Genomic DNA, 23,593 nt, shown 5'->3' with positions numbered 1-23,593 from the left:
GTGGGGCATTGGGGGAAGGGGGGAGCACCCCTGGGGAAAACCAAAAGTCAGCGCCTCTGCCCACAGAGACCCAACAAGCAGTAAAGGCAAAGGGAATAAGCAAAACAGACAATAGTGAACAAAGAATGGAGAGAACAGGAGAAAGGAAGGGAAATGTAGCATGGAGAGGAAGGCAACCAGGGCTGTCCTCCTGTCAGTCCCCCTCATTTTTACTACCAATGCGCACCTGGAGTTCAGGGAAGAGGAAAGCGATAGTACCATGGGCATAACAGTGTGTTTCATTCCAGAGCATCCTCTAGGAGCTCTCTGAAGGTCTCCCATTCAAATGCTGACCTGGCCAACTATTACTTAGAGTCTGCAAGGTCTTTAACCCCACTGCACCATTTTGGAATAAGCCTTACTCAGATTCCAAGGCCAGAAAGAACCACTGTGATCATTTAGTCTGACCTCCTCTATCACACAGGCCAGAGACCTTTCCCTAAACAAGCCCTAGAGCAGAGCTTTCAGCAAAACTTCTAGGCTGGATTTAAGAATTGCCAGTGATGGAAAATCCAGCACAACCCTTGGTAAATTGTTCCGGTGGTTAATTACCCTCACTGTTAAATGTATGCCTCATTTTCATCATGCATGTATATGCGTTCCAAAGGGGTGCTTACACAAAACGGGGCTAAAAAATTAGAAGCCTCTGAGTCATTGTATAAAGTCCTCATGCCCCCAGACTCCCTACCATTTTAAAAGAATAAATCAAGCTGTGCCCAACTTGTGCACTGCTTTTAACTGTGACCTGATGACAATCGACTCTGTCAATGAAAAGCAAAATGACTTCCTATGCGTGTCTGGCTTTTGTTGGACACTCATTCTTGTTTCTCTCCACGTCTTGTCAGTCTGTGGTATGTGTCTGTTCCCTCTCCACCCAACACCTTATAGCCTCTTTCCTCACATGCTTCTCTCTACCCAAGCTTTGCTCGAATTTCCTCCCCCCAGCTTAGTCTTAGCGAGGGTAAACCACCATTGGAGCCATTTACCAAGGATTGTGGTGGATTCTTCATCACTAGCCATTTTTAAAAATAAGGGTGTATGTTTTCCTAAAAGCTCTGCTCTAGGAATTATTGTGATGTTCTACGGCTTGTGTTATACAGGAGGTCAGATTAGACGATCAGAGGGTCCCTACTGGCCTGGTAATCTTTGAAAGCACCCAAAGGCCCCCAGAAATCAGAATCAGGGCCCCATTATGCTGGGAGCTGTGTGTGTATGACCGCCTTTTCCCCCACTCTTTCAAAAACTCCTGGAGTGGGGAAGAACACAGATTTGGGTTTCTGACCCACTCCATAGCAAAGGACAAGGATGTACAAACTAAATTCTCGGCGATCAGCAGAACAGAAACAAGAGCATGGACTGATGAATGCTCAGGGCATAACATGTTTTCTAGTCGAGCTCAACTTCAGACCACACAACTTGCCTTCCTCTTCCTTGAGCCCCAGCCCCTCCTCACTGGAACTAGGCCTGCGGATATTTATGGCAGCTGGGCCACTTTTACAGCTCAGATCCTTTTCCCTTGCTCCATAGATAGCTTTGCCCCTTTATGCATGCTGGAACGACCCTAACAGACTCCGTCTAAGCATGCTGTTCTAGCTCATTGCAAGCTGCTCAGTGACGCTTTGTATGAAGGAAGCTGTAAGTTATAGAACATTCAAAAGCTAAACTAAAGCAACGGCCTAAAAAGGGCAATGGGCGCATTCAAAAGTGCTACTCCCATTTTATAAGTGCCAGATCACCCACTTCTGAGTCACTGTTCTCAAGCAGCACCATGGGTAACGAACATCAATTCTCACTGTACTGACCAACACACAACAGTCCAAGGATGCTAACGAAAAGGGAGCTAGGAGAACTCCTTTCCGTTGCCTGTCTCCGGTTGACTAAAGCCACGAGATTTATAATGGCAATAAGGGCTGCAAAAGGAAATCTAAGGGAATTCAATTAGCACCATGACCTGAAGCAGCCTGGAGCCCAAACACATTCAACAATGACAGTCTGCAGCTCCAGCAAAGCAAACTGCACTATAGAACCCAGCATCCAACTCCAGTGGGTGCCCAGAGGTCCAGTAAGAACCCACACCTGAATTTCCCTAGAATTAGTGACAATGCCATAAATGGCAGCCTGCGGCCTGCACTATGGAAGATGCCACAATAGGAAGAAGGGCAATGTACAGCTGGGTGTCAGGTTCACGCGGACTTGCAGCATCTCCAGACTGAGGGGCAGCACGTCACCTCACCCACCTGCATGGCACACTTTGCCCTGTGCATGTCTGGCAGCTCCCTAGCCACTACTCACCTTTCCCAAGGTACACCATGCCGTACTCCCGGCCTTGCGGGGTCTTGTACTCCACAGTGAAGCACACCTCCTTCCCAATGAGCTTCTTTCGCAGGAACTCACGAGCTGGAAATCCCCAGGGCTGGGGGAAAACACAAAACTTAGTCACTGGAGGTCAAAGTGGGCACTATCAGACCCTAAGGGTTCCCCTTCCACTGCTGGACACAGTGCAGAGAGATCTCATAGGGAGGAAGTGTTGCCTAGTAAACAGAGCACTGGACTGGCACTCAGGAGATATGGGTCCTAATCTCACCAATGCTGGCCTACTGGGTAACCCTGGGCAAGTTACTCAGTTTCCCCATCTGTAAAATGGGGTCAATGATACTGACCTCCTTCATACTGGGACCTGCTCATGAAAAGAGCTGCGAAGGAGTTAGGTGTTCTCTTGGCCAGACAGCATTTCGCTGCTTCTGCAGGAGACCCCCATGAGGCCACCTGCAGTTCAGTGGTTTGGAAGCCAAAGATACCTGGAGGCATCTAGAGGAAAGTAGGTCTGTCCAGCACTGACAGGTCAGGAGCAGCCCCAGTTAGAAGACAACATTTAACTATTGCTGTCCTCTTGATCTGCCCAAAGTAGTCAGGATCACAACCACTCCACAGGCAACAATGAATACTGTCCAGATCATTTTCCCTGCTGAGACTGAGACCATGCCATAAGGCCTCGGGCTGGCGACAGCTCCTCCCTACTCTCTCACTTGCATAAATTCAGCCAGAGGAAACTACAGATTGAAGATCCTCACAGTAAGAATACAGCTGTGAAATCGCCTCCCCAAGGCACAGGTGGAAGCCCCAACACTAGACAATTAAAGCTGAAGGAAACAGCGCTGGGAAACATACTAAGGAGCAATCCTGGCCTGGGGATGGGGGTCTAAATGAGCTAATGGCTATTTCCGGTCTAATGTTCTACGGTAGTTTGTACGCCCACACTGCCTCATCGGGGGATCTGAGCTCTTCCCCCTCCCCCCTCCCAGTCTTATGCTCCAGCCCACACTCCAACCCCAGAAAGGCTGCAAGGGCACAAACTCAGCATCACATCACCACTGCAGGATCAGGCGGGCAGAGAAAATGGGCTGGGGAGAACACTGTGCTAGCCACCAACAATTAGCTGAACTGACAGGCATGATTTTATAAAGCAGAAGACATTTATACATCTACGCAAGATGTTCAGGAGACAATCTCCCCAGGGAGAGTCTCATTGCAAGGAGACCTGCAGTTTAAGGGAGCTCTATACTGCACCTAACACAGGGAGGGTGGGTATCCCAGGTTTGGTTTAGTTCTAACTCCACCACCTCTATCCAAAAGAGGACATGGGGCAAGTTCATTACCACTCAGTGAGCAATCAGCATATGCCGCATGCTGCCACCAGGAGCTTTTCTTGCAGCCACAGCCTCCTGGGCTGTTACTGGGGTGGAGTGGGGGGGCCAAAGTAGCAGCCCCTTCCTGTTGCTCCTGGATTCACCACCTTGGTGTTGATTGCTGGGGCCGCCAGCAGCGGTTGAGCCCTGCTCCCCCTGCGGAGATACTTGAGGCACAACACTGGAGGACCTGGCAGCAGGTGAGTTTCCCACCAAGGAGCGATGAGGTTCAGGCTTTGGGCCTGGCGTGGCAGGACAGCAGGCTCTGGCCACAGGGCTTCAGATTCCAGCCCTCCACTGCCTCCCCAGTCCCCCCATCTAGGGCTTAATTTGTCCCCAGGCTGTTGACGCTGAGTAAGTCTGCTGTGAAGAGTGATACTTGTATGTTTGTTAATATCACTTTTCACAACAGACTTACTAGCTAGCAATAAATAAATTACAATGATTTGGCTGTGTCTATATGCATATTTGTTTTTCCTACAGCTAATTAAGTATTTTAGAAAAAAGTGAGAGAGCGGCCACCAGCAAGAGTTGGTGGCCACACTCTGAAGCCACCAAAAAATTTGTTCCGAGAACCTCTGCATTAATGGAAGCAACCAGCTACTCATCCTAAAACTCTGATCTGTCACATGACCCCAAAAGCAAGTCCCTGAACCTTTGTTCTGTTCCTGCAAATCAACACAACACGAAGTGCTTAGATCGGGACCTTACACATGCTGATATCCAACTGCTCCAAATACTCAGCATTTCAGACCAGAAGGGACCATCATGATCCTCCAGTCTGATCTCTTGCACTACACAGACCAGAGAATCCACACAGGGATTCCTCTAGTGTAAGGCATGTCTCCCCTACTGGGGTAGAATACATTCTGGGCCCTTTACTGGTCAGATGGGCTATTTCAACAGGATGTGACCAGAAGTCCATCCTCAGAGCAACTCACAAATCAGGACCAGAAAGAGGAGAAGTCAGAAGTGAGAAGTCTCTTCAAACTGGTTTAGGATAGCCCTTTGTTCGTTATATACAGTGGCTCGCAGTGCCTACGAAAACATGGCCTGCTTAAGTGAATGTTGCCCTCAAGGTGTCTTAACCACTAAGATGTTCTAGGCTAATTTTTCAGCATTATCCCCAGCCTCACCTCCCCATTTGCTTTGAAATGGGACATGTGGCTACTCTGCCAAAATATTGTTCCCCAAGATGGTGCATCACAGGGGATCACAGGGAACACAAAGTCCTTGATTTTTAGAGCTGGGCAGGAAACTTTTCCTTTTCAATAAATTTGAAAAAAATTCCCACCCCACATCAGGACAATGTCAAAATCTAGACTCTTTGCAAGCCAAACATCCAAAAGAAATTCTGAACAGGTCAACTGTAATATTTCATTTTGATTAAAGCTTAATTTTGAAACTTCAAAAGTTTTTCAAAATTTTCTTATCCATTGAAATTAATCCTTTCCCACAAAGCGTTTTAGTTTGAATGAATCAGCGTTTTCCAACAATATCCATTTACTCAAATTCTCAAACAGCTCTATTTATTCTTCAAACAAGCACTAAGAGGTAAAGCAACTTGCACAGGTTAACAGTTGATCAGCATCTGAACTGGGAACAGAACCCAGTAACTACACTGAAAACACTGCACCTCACTCTGGACTGAAAAGTTCTAATTTCACCCTAGCTTCCACCCGTTACTGATGTGCCATCTGCAAGCACTTAGCCACTGATACCCAGCCTCAGACAAGAACACCATGTTCTGGAGGATAGGTGGGGAATTCCTTTCCCCCACTCTTCCAGCAGTGGAAGATCAGAGCTGTGCCATCTTCAGGCACTGACACCAATGCCCTGCAATTAATATGCAGGCCTGAAAGTGAGTGGTTAACTGCCCATATAGAGTACCCTGCTAATTCACCCGCAGCAAGATCCTCCAGTAGATATCCATTGTCTAAACTCCTTACCAAACACTGGACAGGATGTACCAGGCTACTGTATCCTAACAGTATCAGTTCAGACACTGAAGGGAACCCATAGCTGAGTAATTGGAGCCAAAACATTACATAAAACCTCGAGTTACAGGACCCTCAATCTCAGGACAGAATATAATGCAATATAACAGCCCTGGATAATACACCCCTGACCTGGCCCTGTCTCTATGCTCCCTTACTCGGCACTGAAAAAAATGCCCTGCACTCAAACATGGCCAGTCTGAGTGCCTACAGCCAGAACAAGGGGTTGGGAGGAGGGTGTGCTGCACTAATACCTGCCCTTTGGAGCAGGTAGCAATAAGCCTGGTTTTGAGGAACTTTTAAATCCTCTATATTAGCCCTCGAGCAAAGCAGTGAGTCAAAGGCAGCTCATAGTCTCCTGGGTTGAGTTAGCATCCTGCAGCCTGTAGCTTGTGTCGTGCTAAAGTGAAGCAGGGGACTCTATGGTAATGAGACATCAGCCTTGCAGCTGAAATTTGCTTCGCTCACAGCACAGCCCTGGGTAAGTTTTATAAACATTTTGTGCTGGTGATCCTGGTGGGCAAAAGGTGGTGCCTGGAGTCCCATTTATCCCCCAGTGGGGTGCTGCAGAGCCAGCACCTATTCCCATACCCACCTCCCATCCCATGGATGCATTTCCCTCCTCCAGTCTCTGCCTCCTTGGAAAAAAACAAGGCTGTACATTAGCATGGAAGATTTACCTGGGGCACTGGAGGGGAAGCTCACTGCTACACTACACAATTACTCAAATACAGAATCTGTTCATTTTAAACCAGTAAATTTGGAGAATGACGCCTGCCTGCCTGCCTAGCTAAAGAGGGATCTGAGCTGTGAGTAAAACCCTTTGGGGCTGGGCAATTGTGAATTAGTCTTTTCACACACCCTCTCAGATAATCATCATTTCCCTTCCCATCTCCAGCTGTGTCCCATTTGACTCTTAAGCTAAGCAGGGCTGGGCCTGGTCACTACTTGGATAGATAGCACAGAGGCTGTAGGAAGACACCCTGTGGTTTCAATAGATGGTGCATTCCACTCCCTCTGAGCAAGCATTCAACAAACTGAGTGACAACACAGCAACAGGTGAGGACAATTAACTGTGCTCTTCTGTTTCAGCTAAAGAAATGTAAAGACAAAACAAGGCTGAAACAAGAATCTGTCCAGGACTCTGTGCCTGACCCCTAATTCACAGCGCCCCCTACCACCACACTGGGGTATTAGGTCAGCACATAAGGGAGAGCACCCCTACTGCTCTCTGCAGCACAACAATGGGACTTTGGGATCAGACTCAAGCCCACTCCCTGCAGCACAGCATTCCCACGTGCCACATCTGGGCATTGTGTCTGCACCGACCCCACCAGCAAGGAGCACCACCTCATGGATCAAGTTACGCTGGTCCAAGACCGAGGACTTGCTCTACTGAGCTCTTGATCAGTGCAAAAATCACTGCTGGCTTGAGGTTTACTTTTGGGCGATCTGCCAGGGCTAGGCAGTATTTGGGTGGCAAGCACATTAGGTTATCTCCCTGATTTATTCTAAATTAAGCTCCTGGCCACAGTACTAGGTGCTCTGAGCACGAGGAGTTGAATGCAATCCAGCCTTATGCACCAGCCTGTTGGCCAGCAAGGAAACACCTACCTCATCAGGGGTATCCTTGGCATCTGGCTGTCCTGCAGCAGCCCGGCGGGCGAGGTTTCCAGCACGGATATTGCTGAGGTTGATCTGCCGCTCCGGGGGGGGCCCTCCACGGGGCTGCCCTCGGACAATGATGGCGCAGCCTGAGAGGACCTGCAGGGAGGCAGACAGAGAACATTAGTACTCCAACAGCAAAGTTAAACCCTTGAAGAAGCTTCAAGCATGATATCTGGTTCCACCCCATCCCTGCCTTGGGCCTTGTGCTGACAGGGACCTGGGATCCCACTTACAGATCTGGAGTTGCACTTCCACTATAATGGGCCCTTCATCATCAAATTCACCCCACTCAGTTCCTGTATCTAGGCTGTATTCCTGGCACTCATCATTATGTCCAAGCATCACTCTCCCCACTTCCTAACAGCACCTTAAAAATTTCCCCACTTAAACAGGGGTGTTTTCAGAACAGCCATTGCTGGCCCCAACTTCCATTCCCTCCCACACCCTTTCCTGGATGCTCCCCCTCAAAGCTCACCAACCAGAGCAGATCGAGTTCTGTCAACGGCAAACGCTTCAGACCCAACCTCACTGAGGGAGTTAAACACTGGAGTTCATCTACAGGTGGAATTTTGATAGAACTTTGCTCTTTTGCTGCAAACCTGGATTTTCAAGTCCACAGAAATGGACAATGTACCTGAGCCCCAAGGGACAGCAGTTTGGTTTTACTCTGCTGAACAGCACCCCGGGACCTTAGACTAGAGAGCTCCATGTGTATCCTACCACTGGGCCTCTGCAGTACAGTCAGCTAAGCCCATTTCCAGCCACTACGCAGGTAGCAAGAAGTGTCACTGCTGCAGAAGAGGGTGCCGGGCCCATCTGGAGAGATGCCAGTAGGCTGCTGGGAGTTAGCAGGCAGGAGAAAGTAGTACCCTTTCTGCAGAAGTAAAGCATGGCACAGCTGGCCCCACTGTGACAAAGGAGTGGGCCAGAGGCGAGCTGCCAGACCCAGCACACTGCCAACCAGCAGAGATGCAGTGGGGTTTAGCCAGAAATCATATAACCAGCTTCCCTGGAGCCACCAGGTCAGCCAGCTGCAGATGGATTAGATTCAGGACAAAGAGCACGAATGCCAGATTGAAGTGGAAGTAGCGAGCTGCTCTCCAAGCATTTACAGCAGTGAGCAAGCAGACATGCAGAGCAGCGAGGTGGTGGGTACAGACTACCGGGGTGTGACATTAACAGGACTTCCTGCCCATTCCCCAGGAAGGCACTGCATACGAATTTCTCACCACAGCCAGCGGTAGTGAGCACCCCAGCACTGAAGGTTTGTTTGCAACTGGAGCTTTGTGTGGGCCAGGGAAATGAGCCCAAGTGGAGTTCAGCAGAGCTCAGTCCCTGGGCCTCCAGCTATCAAGTTACTCACACGTGGCACTTGCAAGCCTTGCCTACAGTCAGGGACAGGCGGTCAGCAAGCTGTGCAGTCGCACCACTGCTGACCCCTAGATGCAAACAAGGGCAAGGCAGGTTTTGCACTTCACATTGCTGCCCCTTTATGCCTGTAAATCCCCAGAGCAATGCACCCAGCTCCCTCTTCTTCGCACCCCACTTCCAGCAGCCCTTCAAGCTATCTCACTAGTAAGCCCACATCCTGCCTCACCCAAGATTAGGGTTGCCAGGTGTCCGGTTTTTCATTAAAAGTCTGGCTGGCGGCACAGCAGGACTAAGGCAGGCTCCCTGCCTGCCATGGCTCTGCGCGGCTCCCGGAAGCAGCAGCATGTCTCCCCTCCAGCTCCTATGCATAGAGGCAGCCAGGGGGCTCCGCATACTGCCACCACCGCAAGCGCCAGCTCTGCAGCTCCCATTGGCTGGGAACCACAGCCAATTGGAGCTGCGGGGGTGGCACCTGCAGATGGGGCAGCACACAGAGCCACCTGGCCGCGCCTCCATGTAAGAGCCAGAGTGGGGGACATGGCACTGCTTTCGGGAGCTTCTTGAGGTAAATGCCACCTGGACCCTGCACCACTAACCCACCCCCTGCCCCAGCCCTGATCCCACTCCCATCCTCCAAACCCCTTGATCCCAGCCCAGAGAACCCTCCTACACCCCAAACTCCTCATCCTCAGCCCCACCCCAGAGCCTGCACCCCCAGCTGGAATCCTCACATCCCCCCCGCCCTATGCCCCAACCTCCGCCTTAGCCCTGATCCCCTTCCTGCACTCCAAACCAGTCAGCCCCAGCCCAGAGCCCCCTCTTGCATCCCAAATCCCTCATCCCCAGCCCCACCCAAGAGTCTGAACCCCCAGCCGGAGCCCTCACCACCCTGCACCACAACCCCCTTCCCCAGCCTGGAGCCCTCATTTCTGGCCCCACCCCAGAATCTACAACCCCAGGCCAGAGCCCGTACCCCACCCCACACCCCAACCCCCTATCTCAGCCCAGATCCCCCTCCCATGCTCCACCCCCCAGCCTGGTGCCCCCTCCTGCACCTTAAGCCCCTTATCCCTGGCCCCATCCCAGAACCCACACCTCCAGCCAGAGCCCTCACCCCCTCCTGCACCCCAGCCCCCTGAGCCAGCCCTGTGAAAATGAGCGAGTGAGGGTGGGGAGAGCGAGACACAGAGGGGATGGAGTGAGGGGGGCAGGGCAGGGGTGTTCAGTTTTGTAGCAGTAGAAAGTTGGCAACCCTACCCAATATCTGTTCCTAGTCTATTTCATCTGAAACTGTTGGCTCTCCAGGGAAGGGAAGAGGCTTATTCCAATGCACTGAGTAAAAGTCCACACCACCAGGAGCTGCCCCCGAACACATTAGAATCCTCCCACTTGCAGCGAAGGCCCTGCAGCACCAGGACTGAGCCCTTGTGGCCAACCCCACCTAGAGAATCCATGCTGGGCTTGGCAAAGCAGGCTTTAACAGTCTCAGTTGGCTAGTTCTCCCCAAGCCCACACTCAAGAAACAACCCCCAGCATGTGTGCTAGATTGCTCATTCGCTGCAGCCAGACAAGTTCTCTTCTCTAGCTAGGAGGGACTGCAATGAGTGATGTCCAGGCTCCCCCCAGAACTTGGCTGAGACATGTGTCTCCCTCGGCAGTTACACACAGGAGAAACAGCGCAGTCTCGCGGGGCTGAGGAAAGCTGGGCTCTGTTCCCAGCTCTGCCACTGCCCTGCTGGGTGACCATGGGTGAGTTACTTCCCCCCTCTCCCTGCCTTCGCTCTCCAGACCCATGTTATTCTGTGGTGATAGTCCCTGCTCCTAAGAGCGTACAGTTACTAAATATTTGCACAGGGCTGAGCACAACAGGCCCCGATCTCAGCAGGGGCCTCTCTATCCTATCCTAGATCAGTTCTTTTACCACACTCATCACCACAGTATCTAAGCACCATCCCTAGTCAAGCATTAAACAACATGACTCACATCTGCCACGCGTTTGTTCTTGGTGCCACCATAATCCAAATACTACAGCCTTCGCTGCGGTCTAATTGCAAGAGCAGTGCCATCACCACGCGTGGGGCCAACAAGCAGGATGGCTGTAGCAGAAGGGGAGAACCAACCAAAACGAACAGGTACCTTAATCACAGGCCAAAGCTTCCCAAGCAGATGTGAGGGGCAATGCAGTGGGAGGGCACTGGCAGCCACACTAACGTTTAACACCCATGTTTCATCAGGAATATCCAGCAGAACACACACAGCTGGTGGGGAGAGCAAACGCAGCAGTTCGAGGGTTTTGTTCACTGAGCAGGGCCTGCTGGGAAGGACTGCTAACCTCATTATACTAAGGGCCCAGATTCCCCAGATTTTGGGTTTGTGCGGAGGCAGCATGATTAGCCCCAAGGTAAGGGACCATCCAGGAGCAGTAACCCTGAGCCAGTAAGGTGAGCATGCCCCAAAGAGCACAGGCCAGGCCGCCCTGTCCGAAGGATGACCAGGAAGCAAAGCTTGTGTGATACCAGAGGTCCCTGTATAGTTGGCATGAAGACCCACCTGTTGTTCTTGCCTGCCCCACTTGTTCAATCTCCCATTGGGTGCATGATGCAGTGCTACCTGGGGGACTGGATTTCCGTGCAATAGCCAGACTGGAAGGGCATTTCCAGACTTCAAAGGGAGCTGCATCTAGTCCTGCTTGGACCCAGGGAGAAGGATCACCCAGGAATGACCCACAAATTCTGACTGATACATGTGATCTGCTGCTTAATCTACAGTTTAATTCTCAGTACAGAAAAAACCACAGGGGAAACCTGCCAACTGAGAAAGTAGGAGGAGCTAGGAGATAAGCACGCCCAGCTCCAGGCAATCAACTAGCATCTTACTCCTCATGCAGGGACAGGATTGGTAGAGCATCTAGACTAGGGCACTGCCTGACTGGATCCAGGACCTTAGAGTGCTGGAAATGTTAATATAATTTGTCTGCCCAGAGACCGTGCCTTCTCAGCTGGCTGTGCATTTGGGACAGCTTTCATCATTTTGGCTGCGTGGGATCCTCCAGCACCAACACAAACTTGACCTTCAGACCCAAGATTGCTGGTTTCGGTTATCTCCCTCCTCAACATAACTGTGCACCTGCCTGTGTGGTATACTCAGAAGGCTCTTGTACCCACAACAAGCATAGCCCCCATTCAGCTGCAATCACAAGGATTGCAAAAGAGCCAAAGAGGGGGACTTGCTCATCAGGTCGCAGGGGACCCTTTTGGGCACCATGGAACCTGGCTTGAAAAATTCACGACCTCTCCTACCAAGCTGGATGCCTAAGCCATCAGTTTCTGCAGGAACTAAGCTTTCATTCTAAGATACATTTTAGCCCATATGTTTGATCTGATGCAATGCTGCCTTATCTAGACTGCATGCACCTCTAGTGCTTCTGTCACTGCTCACTGCTTTGCCTAGGCGCTGGTCAGATTCACTGCCACTTTCTAGAACCCCGTGGAACTCTGTACAAAACACATTCACGCAACATCAGGGGAGAACTAAATGCAGAAGAGTCAGGAGTGTCACCTTCCGGTAAATACCCACCGATGGGCAAGGGGTTTGTATTACAGGTGCTGCAGACTCCATGACACTGAACTGCCTGGTTTGAGTGTAATTTCTCCACCATCATATTGCATTGACAATGTCCTGTGCTAGATAAAATGCATGGGAATCTCAAGCTGAGTAAGTTCTTAGGAGGTATATGTTCTCTAAACCACTAATCAGTTACTGGGACCAGTTATGAGTTGCGAATAGAGGGATCAAAGGAAACAGCCTGGTGTGTCTGATTCTCAGGAGCACTCTGATCTGCTGATGTATGTACAAGCAGTCTGGGAGCCAAATGCCCAAGAGATGTACTGAACATTAGGAAGGCAAAGCTGCCAGCATTCCTATAGGGGGAGAAGAGGAGTGATATCACCTCCCAAGAGCCCAGAGAGGACAGATCACAACTGGGCCAACAAGAGTGTGCAGGAATACAGATACCTAGCCAGGTGAGGTGATGGGAGCAGCCTTGCCTGGTAAGTCAGTTCTCTGGCTAGTAGATGGAGAATTTTTCAAGCCTATAGTTCAGAGAAAATTCCTTTGCCATGCAGGCACCAATAAACCAGATCCACTGAGCTCTACAGGAGAAGGTCCTGTTCTCCCAGCATGCCGGAGCACTGAGGACAGCTGCCATATTCAGATGAATTATAGCCCAAATATTCCAGTCACAGAACATCCAGTGCCCTGAACCAACGTAAAAAGTGGATGCTTTTAACCTTGTTTTCAGACTGCTCTTTGCCTTTCCCCAATTGCCTTGAATACAAATGCAAAAAGCAAACTCCAGCCCAGCCTCCTGGCTAATGGGAGACTACAGTCACTCAGGCAGGCTGCCAGGAGAGCAGAGATCTAACCTAACAGGTGAGCTCTCCCTTCCCTCCAGGCCAGCTGGATGTACAGTAGCCTACAGAGCCATGTTCTTCCTATGGGATTGCTCCAAGTCTGTAAGAAGGAGGCTGTTTGGCAGCAAGCGGATCAGATTGAGCCCAGACAGGGAGCAGAGATGTTCCCTGAAGGAGAACGCAAGCTCTCCAATGCTGGAGCACAGGCAGGCAGCGTGAACCATTCAGTGCCATAGTTAGGGTCCAGAGTCGGAGTGCATCTATGGTGCAAGACATGCAGAGAATGCAGTTGCTTGCATCGTTCAGCACACTCTCCTCTGGGCTGCGTCAGACCCGGTAGAAAGAAGGAGGCAGCTATGGTGGGGCGGAATACTCCTGCCTCAAACAGGGACATATCCCCCTCCCCGCCCCCTGGGAATCACTCACCACAGCCAGAGCATTCATCCATCAAATCCTGTGTCCCCACCCTCAGGCACTAGCCTTCCTCTGAAGCATGAGACGTGGGTAACCTCCAAACCCGCTCCAGTTCTACCCCTGGCCAGGATCCTGCTGAAACCAGCAAGGTCACCAGGACATCACCTGAAAGGGCTGCCATCCAAAAACAGGAATTTCCAGAGCCAACTTCAGTTTCTCCTCCCTGGAGTCCTCCAGGCGCTTATCCATCCACCCCCTATTCTGACCCACTCGAGCATGGGCACCGTCCTCTAGCCACAAATGACGATCCCTTCTCTCCCCCCTCAGTGGTGGGCATGACATGCCTCTGCAGCAAGTCCAGCCTTGGCAGTCGAGGGGCCCAGCTGGAGTCCTCAACTCACTCCCAACAATGCATGTTCCCATATTATACAAACGCTACCCAACACCCACTTGGCATGCTTAAACCACACCCCCACCTCCATCACCACTGCCAGGCCGGTAAGAAAAGCCATTTGGCCTCAGCTCTTTAGTAGCAGGGAAGAAAGCTTTCCCCGCCCATAACTCCGGATGGGAGCTGGAGTAACAGTGACACAGCTGCAGATACGGTGCCACCCCCCCACACCCACACACTTCCCCAAGGCTCCTACAAGATTCTGTGGGGATACAAGAGCTCACTCCAGAATACGTCTAGAGCGTGCCTCTACCTGGATTATAAAAACCACCCCCTCTCCTGCACAGAAAAAGGGAGAGTAAGCCACACCACAGTTATAAATAAGGAAGAACCCAGCCTCCTAGGGGCAGTGTTCCCTCTAATTTTGCCCACGCATGTGTGGAATGAATTTTGTTGTGTGACACATCACCTCCATATTGGTATACAGAACAAAATTCATGTGGTGGGGGTGGGGCTGAGGGGTTTGGAGAGGGGGGGCTCAGGGCTGAGGATTGGGGTGGGAGGGTGAGGGTTCTGGATGGGGGGGTGCAGTTCTGGGGTGGGGCCAGGGATGAGGGGGTTGGGGTGCAGGCTGCTGGGGACTACAACAAGTAGAGAGGACTCCCCCCAGCAGCACCTGGGCCGGGGGGCAGGGAGGCTCCTCTCCCCCAGCCGCAGTAGGTCCATGCCGGGGCTGGGGCAGGGCACGTGGAGAGAGGCACCTCACCCCACCATGGCAGGTCCATGCTGGGGGACAGGCATCTCTCCCCACCGCAGGGCTTAATAGGCAGCTGCATAGCCGTGCAGCTTAGAGGGAACTTGTCCTACAGGCATTTAGCTCCAAATACACGCTTGCCATGTGCCCCCACCCCACTCCTGCACAGTGATTTGAAACCAATGCACTAGTAAGGCTAGAAGAAAAGGAGTACTTGTGGCACCTTAGAGACTAACCAGTTTATTTGAGCATGAACTTTCGTGAGCTACAGCTCACTTCATCGGATGCATACCGTGGAAACTGCAGCAGACTTTATATATACACAGAGAATATGAAACAATACCTCCTCCCACCCCACTGTCCTGCTGGTAATAGCTTATCTAAAGTGATCATCAGGTTAGGCCATTTCCAGCACAAATCCAGGTTTTCTCACCCTCCACCCCCCCACACAAATTCACTCTCCTGCTGGTGATAGCCCATCCAAAGTGACAACTCTTTACACAATGTGCATGATAATCAAGTTAGGCCATTTCCTGCACAAATCCAGGTTCTCTCACTCCCTCACCCCTCTCCAAAAACCCACCCCCATACACACACAAACTCACTCTCCTGCTGGTAATAGCTCATCCAAACTGACCACTCTCCAAGTTTAAATCCAAGTTAAACCAGAACATCTGGGGGGGGGGGGGGGTAGGAAAAAACAAGAGGAAATAGGCTACCTTGCATAATGACTTAGCCACTCCCAGTCTCTATTTAAGCCTAAATTAATAGTATCCAATTTGCAAATGAATTCCAATTCAGCAGTTTCTCGCTGGAGTCTGGATTTGAAGTTTTTTTGTTTTAAGATAGCGACCTTCATGTCTGTGATTGCGTGACCAGAGAGATTGAAGTGTTCTCCGACTGGTTTATGAATGTTATAATTCTTGACATCTGATTTGTGTCCATTTATTCTTTTACGTAGAGACTGTCCAGTTTGACCAATGTACATGGCAGAGGGGCATTGCTGGCACATGATGGCATAAATCACATTGGTGGATGTGCAGGTGAACGAGCCTCTGATAGTGTGGCTGATGTTATTAGGCCCTGTGATGGTGTCCCCTGAATAGATATGTGGGCACAATTGGCAACGGGCTTTGTTGCAAGGATAAGTTCCTGGGTTAGTGGTTCTGTTGTGTGGTATGTGGTTGTTGGTGAGTATTTGCTTCAGGTTGCGGGGCTGTCTGTAGGCAAGGACTGGCCTGTCTCCCAAGATTTGTGAGAGTGTTGGGTCATCCTTTAGGATAGGTTGTAGATCCTTAATAATGCGTTGGAGGGGTTTTAGTTGGGGGCTGAAGGTGACGGCTAGTGGAGTTCTGTTATTTTCTTTGTTAGGCCTGTCCTGTAGTAGGTAACTTCTGGGAACTCTTCTGGCTCTATCAATCTGTTTCTTTACTTCCGCAGGTGGGTACTGTAGTTGTAAGAAAGCTTGACAGAGATCTTGTAGGTGTTTGTCTCTGTCTGAGGGGTTGGAGCAAATGCGGTTGTATCGCAGAGCTTGGCTGTAGACGATGGATCGTGTGGTGTGGTCAGGGTGAAAGCTGGAGGCATGCAGGTAGGAATAGCGGTCAGTAGGTTTCCGGTATAGGGTGGTGTTTATGTGACCATTGTTTATTAGCACTGTAGTGTCCAGGAAGTGGATCTCTTGTGTGGACTGGACCAGGCTGAGGTTGGTGGTGGGATGGAAATTGTTGAAATCATGGTGGAATTCCTCAAGGGCTTCTTTTCCATGGGTCCAGATGATGAAGATGTCATCAATATAGCGCAAGTAGAGTAGGGGCTTTAGGGGACGAGTCATTATGCAAGGTAGCCTATTTCCTCTTGTTTTTTCCTACCCACCCCCCCCCCCGAGATGTTCTGGTTTAACTTGGATTTAAACTTGGAGAGTGGTCAGTTTGGATGAGCTATTACCAGCAGGAGAGTGAGTTTGTGTGTGTATGGGGGTGGGTTTTTGGAGGGGGGTGAGGGAGTGAGAGAACCTGGATTTGTGCAGGAAATGGCCTAACTTGATTATCATGCACATTGTGTAAAGAGTTGTCACTTTGGATGGGCTATCACCAGCAGGAGAGTGAATTTGTGTGGGGGGGTGGAGGGTGAGAAAACCTGGATTTGTGCTGGAAATGGCCTAACCTGATGATCACTTTAGATAAGCTATTACCAGCAGGACAGTGGGGTGGGAGGAGGTATTGTTTCATATTCTCTGTGTATATATAAAGTCTGCTGCAGTTTCCACGGTATGCATCCGATGAAGTGAGCTGTAGCTCACGAAAGCTCATGCTCAAATAAATTGGTTAGTCTCTAAGGTGCCACAAGTACTCCTTTTCTTTTTGCGAATACAGACTAACACGGCTGTTACTCTGAAACCTGTCATTAGTAAGGCTAGGTCTCTGCTACACTGACCGGACTGTCACAAGACTGGGGAAGTTTGTCCTGCAACCCAGGCAGGGTCAGAGATGTTTAAAGCGTGCTGCAGAACCATGCTGGTTCCTCACTCAAGTCCAAACCTGCAACAGCTCAGAACTAATGGCAGAACATGGTTACACCCCCTCTACGCTGCAAGATGAAGCCCTCGGCTGCAGCCAGGTCCCCCCATAGGGTGGTAGTTTCTACAACAGAGCTAGGTCAACAATTGCTTCCCACATGCTGTAATCTGAACACTCTCCACTCAGTGGTGCTAGTGGGAGAATTAAAATCAAGGTCCTGAGCACATGGCACTGACTGACTATTGTAGCTGTTAATTGTTACACATTTTTAGATTAATAAGCCACTCAAAGCCGGAATGTGCTGGGGGGATCCACCAGTGAAAGGGGGAGAGAGGAAAAACAGAAAGGCCCACAAGGCCAAGGAAGAAAGATCCTCCCTCTCACGCATACATTGTTAGGAAACGTTGTCCGCTCCATAAATTACAGTAACAAGAACAATCTGACCAGCATGGACAGCAAATAAAAGGCTTTCCAGGGTTCTGGTCTAGTTACTCTCAACCCAATTCTCCTCAAGGCTGTGACCAGCCCATTTATCACACTGTCTCTCCAGGGTAAATTAGCGCTGGAGAACTAAATTTGGCCCCATCAGCCCAGTCAGGGATTAGCTGAGATTCCATGGGTTGTACATTTCCCATTTTCGAAAGGTTATTAGCTAGCTACCATGGTGATGGATGCTATTAAAAGCCACAATGCCCAAATCATGTTTCAAGCTGGACAAGCACTTCCTGCTTCCATAAAATTCCCATTGTGGCTTAAATTGGAGACAAAATTCCTTACTTCCTAACCTAAAGAGAGGTGAAGGGTTGCTGTGCTCTGTTAAACAGCTCATGTGCTCCACCCCAGACATGGTTGCAATGATCCTTGTGTATCCCTTTGCTAAGGGCTTTTAGGATCTAGCAGGAGAAAAAGTGATGCAATGTAATGGGTTTACTGGGAACCGAATCCACATTCCACTCTGACTGAGGGCTCGGTTCAGCTTTTAACATTATACACAAGGTACCAGGAAAACTGTAGCATGTTTCCCTGCACTGCAGAATGCTGCCTCCTGCGTTCAGGAGCAGATCATTGTGCCCAGCTGAACAGCAGATCGATGGTACACACCAGATCACTGATCCCAAACATTCCTACCTGGAGATCATTTGTATTGCACATGGCACCAGGCATTGCTACATGCCATTTGTTATTCACCATACAGCAGATCATACAAATGAAATACATTCACAATACAAACTACTGGAAAATGAGTTTCACTTTAAGCCTGAAAGTAAATGATACATCCAGAGCAATCCTGCTACAAAGACCTCAGTGCTCAACAATTCAAGACTCAGGTTTCATAGTTGTAGTTACCCTTAATCTTCACTTTACAGGGCACAAGAAAACTCAGATGCTGTTAACTGTTTTATCCAATTAACAACACCTAAGTGTCCTGGAAAATTATTAGGGTTCTCTGATGAGGGGAAGAGGCAGCTGCTGTTAGCAGGTGTAACCTTGAATCTGGTGGTCTGGGGGATTTCAGTAAGAGGTCCAGATTGCACAGCCCCCCAAAAGCTGGCATATCTGATGATAGGAGGCTCACTCCAGCACAATCTAAGGGCAGCCAGAGAAGCAGCTCCAGCTGCCAGTGTCAGTGTTGCCAGACTCCCCCTGCTGTGATATTGGTCCCTTGGAATGGTCAGCAGCTGCTGTCAATTTAAAACAGCTTTTAGGCTGCTCTAAACTTACACTAGGGACCAGCCCAGGGTGAGCTTTTGATCCCACCCTGTGCATTCCTTCATTACAGCCAGGGACCTCACCCAGAGATTTTATGGGATTGGTGCAAATTGGACCCAACAGCTCAGACTACACAGTCTCTGCTAGGGCAGCAGTTCAGCTCTTTTGATCAGCACTGGAGATAGCAAGGTTTGTCTTTTCACACAGCATGCAATAAAATCCATACAACTGCCCCACACCCGCCAGTTACCCTTACAGTCAGCACTCACCCTTCTGACTTTATAACCCAGGCACGAAGTCCAACTATCAGTCAAGCAAAGAGCTGAAACGTTCAGCAGGCTCAGAATGCCAAGAGCACCATGAGAAAGAAAGCCATGAAAGATATGGGCACAAAGGGGTATATGGAGATGGGAAGGGAAGCTAGCAAAGAGGCAAAAGGAAATCCATTTTGTAAAACAAGTCAAATGGTAGTTAATTTGCACCTCAGACAGGACCCTCATTTTGAGCCAGACTGTGGGTAGTTACAGCTGCTGTGTAAACACGGAAAACATGGCGACTGGAGACACCTCTGCCTTCCCATGGTGTTCATTTGTAAATGCACTATAATTCCTACTGCCTTTCTATATATTTCTATGCATAAGAGCTTTAAAGACAAATTCCTGCCCCAAGTTGCTGATTTCACACATTTAGTGAGTTCAGCACCAGAAGGCTAGCCAGAATTTGCATTTAATTGTTTTCAAGCTCCCAGATGGCCTCTCCCGGGGGAACTGCCACTTAACCTGTTGCTAGAAATTAGTAGTTGTCAGTTTGCCCTGACTGTTCATGTCTGCACATATAGCAAAAAGCGAAACCTGATTAGGTGCCTAGAAGTTGCTGAGATGCATCACTTAGTACATGCTTGGACCTGTTAGAATTGACTATGTGCTTGGCAAGAAAGCAAGCCATGCACCACCTTGGCCATTTAGCTTCTCTTTCAGCACCGGATTGAAAGAGCAGCCAGAACTCAGCCATTTTCCAATGGATTGCAACATCCAGGACACAGTACTGGAATTACTGAGCAGAACAGGAGCAATCAAAGTCCTGAAAAGACCACTCGACAGACAGGCTTGCCCTTCCCTAGGTGGAATCAGGACCAAGAATCCTCAGTTCAAACCAAGTATTCCAAGATGGAACCACTGACTTGTCTTTGGCAAGTCACCTCGACATTGCAAACATGCAAGAGATTTTATAAGGGCCAGGGATGAATCAGCAGGCTGTTTCCAGCTGCATCACCTGTCATTTATGCAAAAAAGGCAACAAGAAACCAACCACCAATCCTATCTGATCAGCGATGAATCATTAGATTTGGGCTATAAAACACAAGTCTCAAGCAACATTGTGCAGGATACAGACTCCAGTATCAGACAGTGCTTTAGCACATCAGCCAGCAACTCCATGAGGGTAATTACTCTGGTCAGGTTACAGCTTCACACTGGGGGTTGGACTAAACTCAGGTTCCTTCCAGCTCTACACCAGACAGTGTCTGGGCACATAGTAATGATCCAACCACATCCCCCACATACCAGGAATCTGTGTCTACCTGTACTGACCTGTGACAGCTGACCTCCAACAGCCACTAACAGGGAAGGTGACCCCTGAGGAACCCATCTGGAATGCTCCTAGGTGAGAAGTGTTAGAGATGGAAGCTCATCAACATGAGCCAAGGCAACTCCCTCCATGAGCCCAGCTCCCAGGTCCCTCACCTCAAGGGAAGACCTGCCCTGGACACCAGCCCTCCTTGCCCCAGGCAGCTCCTTAGAGAGAAAGCCACAGGGAATGATTGCAAGAAGAGACCCATCAAGACTCAAGGGGCTGTGGCAGAGGGGAGAACGCCCAAAGGTGACACGCAGGCTCGGACTAAGATAGAATGTGACTGAATTCAATAGAGTTCCTTCCAGAGGTTCAGGGAACAGAAGTTTTCAGGCAGCAAGACAACATGGTAAAACAGAAGCACAGGAGAAAGGTCAGAAAACACCCCTGCAGTTCAGAACAAGACACCAACTAGCTAAAGCGACTGATCACCGCAATGCGACAAGCTAGCCTAGTCACCCCCTCACCTTCCTCATATGGTTTGATTAGCATCATTAGGCTTCTGAGTTACCAATCAAGGTGAAAGGGGCAGTTCAGGCCCAGCTATTGTTTCAGGCTGTGGGCACCATCAGTTACACCCCAATCACATTCATAACGTTTTCACTGCAGCCAGAAGTGCCAGGGTTTTACTCTTTAAAAAAGAAAGTAGCTTCCAAGGCAAGGTACGACAGCCTGCCTCCATCCAACTCAGCAGGATGCTCTGCAAGCACTGGAGTTGCTCTGAGATCAGGTCGTTTTCTCAAGGAAGCATTGTTACCCACACACTCTAGGGCACCCCACCTTTAACTGGGTTACACCTTGAGACCCTAGGAACTGGATAATTTAGGCACCCCAACCCTTTCCCAGGATTCTGGATGAAAAGCACCTACCCTTACTCAGTTCCTAGGGCTCAGGGCATAATCTTCTGCAGGTTTGTAGGGCCTTTTACCAGTAAAAGAGCCTTACACAGCCTTAACTTCTATTTATTAACAGTTACCAAAACAAAATACACACACTAAGCAAGCATACACTGTGCACCACTCCCCATAAGGCAGACAAGCTTTTCTTGGTGGCCAGTCAAGATTAGATTGTCCATGGCTAAAGTATTCTGCACCGTGTGGCTGGCATGGTGTTGAGGTCTGGCAGCTCTGATCTTGGGGCTATGTCCTGGAGTTGGTTCCAAAGAACTTCCTTTTGGACCCCAGTTTATACAGTGAGTCCTGCTTAGCTGTACCGTAACCAATCACTGTAAACTAAAGAACCGTATTCTTCACCAATCCTAGCCCATTACAAAATAATTCTTTAACCAATCAGACCCCGGTACCTTAGCTGATTTAAATCTTGCAAGATTAGTTATGAAATAGACAGAAACAATCATAGAACCAGAGACCCTCCAGATAAACAATAGAGAAGTGAGGACCATAAAGACAAAATAAAGTGGGGATTTCACAATCACAACTGTTGATATGGTTCCTTGCCAGACAGAATGCCAAACAAGTTTTCTTTAAACATCTTAAGATCTGTTTCTTTGCCTGGTGGGGGTGGGTACTGTTCGGAGAGGAGCACCTCCTTAACAGCCCAATAATACGTTGTTTTGATATAATTTAGCGGGAATGTGAGGTTGTGACTTCTACCCAGCTCACGGCTGCTGTCTTTCCATCTGGCTACTGTTCATTGCAGAAAAAGGCCTCAGACTTCACAGCACAGTGGGCTTGCAGTCAGGTGGACATGAGCGCTGTTCCTAGCTGTGCCCAGACTCTCTTTGTTACCTGGGGTAAGATACTTCACTTCCAGGGCTTAGTTTCCCCATCTGCAAAGGGGACACGTTGACTCTCCTTTGTAAAGTGCTTTGCAATCACTGCATGAGACATGTGGAGCATTATTACTGTGCATTTTTATTGGGCCTGAGATTCCCATCACAAAAAATGTACAAAGCTGAGATTCTAGTCATCATTCCCACAGCAGCCGTCGACAATCAACCTGACTGCAGTCTCTCAAACAGATTACCTTTGCTTAGTCCCTCAACACACACTTCTTTGCATCCTCTATTAGCTTCTGAACGTCCTCATTCAACCACAGGACCTTGTGCACTCTTGGCACCCCACACACATGGCAGATCGTATCCCACACCCTCTGTGTAGCTTCAGCCCACCCATTGCTCTGCCAGCACCTTCCTCCTTCAGGAATTGGTTCTCAGGAAGCATCTCAAACTCATTTTTCTCAGTTTGTCCCGCTTAAAAAAAAGTGCTGTGATTTCCATGATGTTTCAGAGTAAGAGCAGGTTCTCCCCCATTGAAAGTCTAGGATCAGAGAGATCAAAGGGGGCAAGCCACAGAACAGCTCAGGTAGAGGAAGGCATGAAACAGGTAGGCCAGGCAGCATCCCTGGAAACAGTGGCTTCAAGTAGGGATTTGGAGGCCAGAGGATGCTCAAAGAAGGAGATTGTCCCAAGGATAGGGCCAGGCTACAGTACAGTCAGTCTTTGGAAGTATAAGGCTACCTGCCCATCATCCTGACACGTCAAACTGAGTGAATGGCAGTTCACAATTCCTCTGACAGCATGTGGGACAGCTGCCCTACCTATAGTCCCCCAACCTCTTGGGGATCTGTGCTCCCCCAGTCACCCCAACTACCTCAGGTGTCTTGGGAATACCTACTACGTCCTCAGGATCTGACTCCAGTGATGGAAGGAGACATCCCGGGCTCTATCTACACAAACCCATGCCTGCAAAAGAGGGACCCTTCACCTATCTGCTCCTTCCAATGATCTTCTAGGTTCTCGTCACTGCAATAGTGCTGCTGCCTTCTCTGACTGGGTTCAGTAGCTAACTTCTTCTTGCTCTATTATCTGTAGCGCTCTGCTTCAAAGACGCGAACAAGCCCTTGCTCCGCTTGCTAAGTGCTGTACATACAGCTGCTTATTCTTCCCCATCTGCAGCTTCTCACAGGTCTGTATCTCTCCTGAGACTCACGTTCCCTCCTCCCACAGCAACTGGCTAGCAGCTGAATTACACCAGCATGACC

General features: G+C 49.6%; 1 protein-coding gene across 1 annotated transcript in view; it reads right to left on the bottom strand.

Annotated features, from left to right (window-relative positions):
- Positions 1–23,593, bottom strand: part of SND1 (staphylococcal nuclease and tudor domain containing 1) — a 501,059-nt gene that overhangs the window by 468,151 nt on the left and 9,315 nt on the right. Inside the window, exons 2-3 of the mRNA XM_077837914.1 lie at positions 7,337–7,486; positions 2,332–2,452 (exon numbers count right to left, since the gene is read on the bottom strand). Of these exons, the coding sequence (XP_077694040.1) occupies positions 2,332–2,452; positions 7,337–7,486 (271 nt within the window). The remainder of the gene's footprint in view (positions 1–2,331; positions 2,453–7,336; positions 7,487–23,593) is intronic.

This window comes from Eretmochelys imbricata, chromosome 1, assembly GCF_965152235.1.
Source record: "Eretmochelys imbricata isolate rEreImb1 chromosome 1, rEreImb1.hap1, whole genome shotgun sequence".
Lineage (NCBI taxonomy): Eukaryota > Metazoa > Chordata > Testudines > Cheloniidae > Eretmochelys > Eretmochelys imbricata.
The sequence above is the reverse complement of the archived record's forward strand: the minus strand, read 5'-3'. Positions and strand labels throughout refer to the sequence as shown.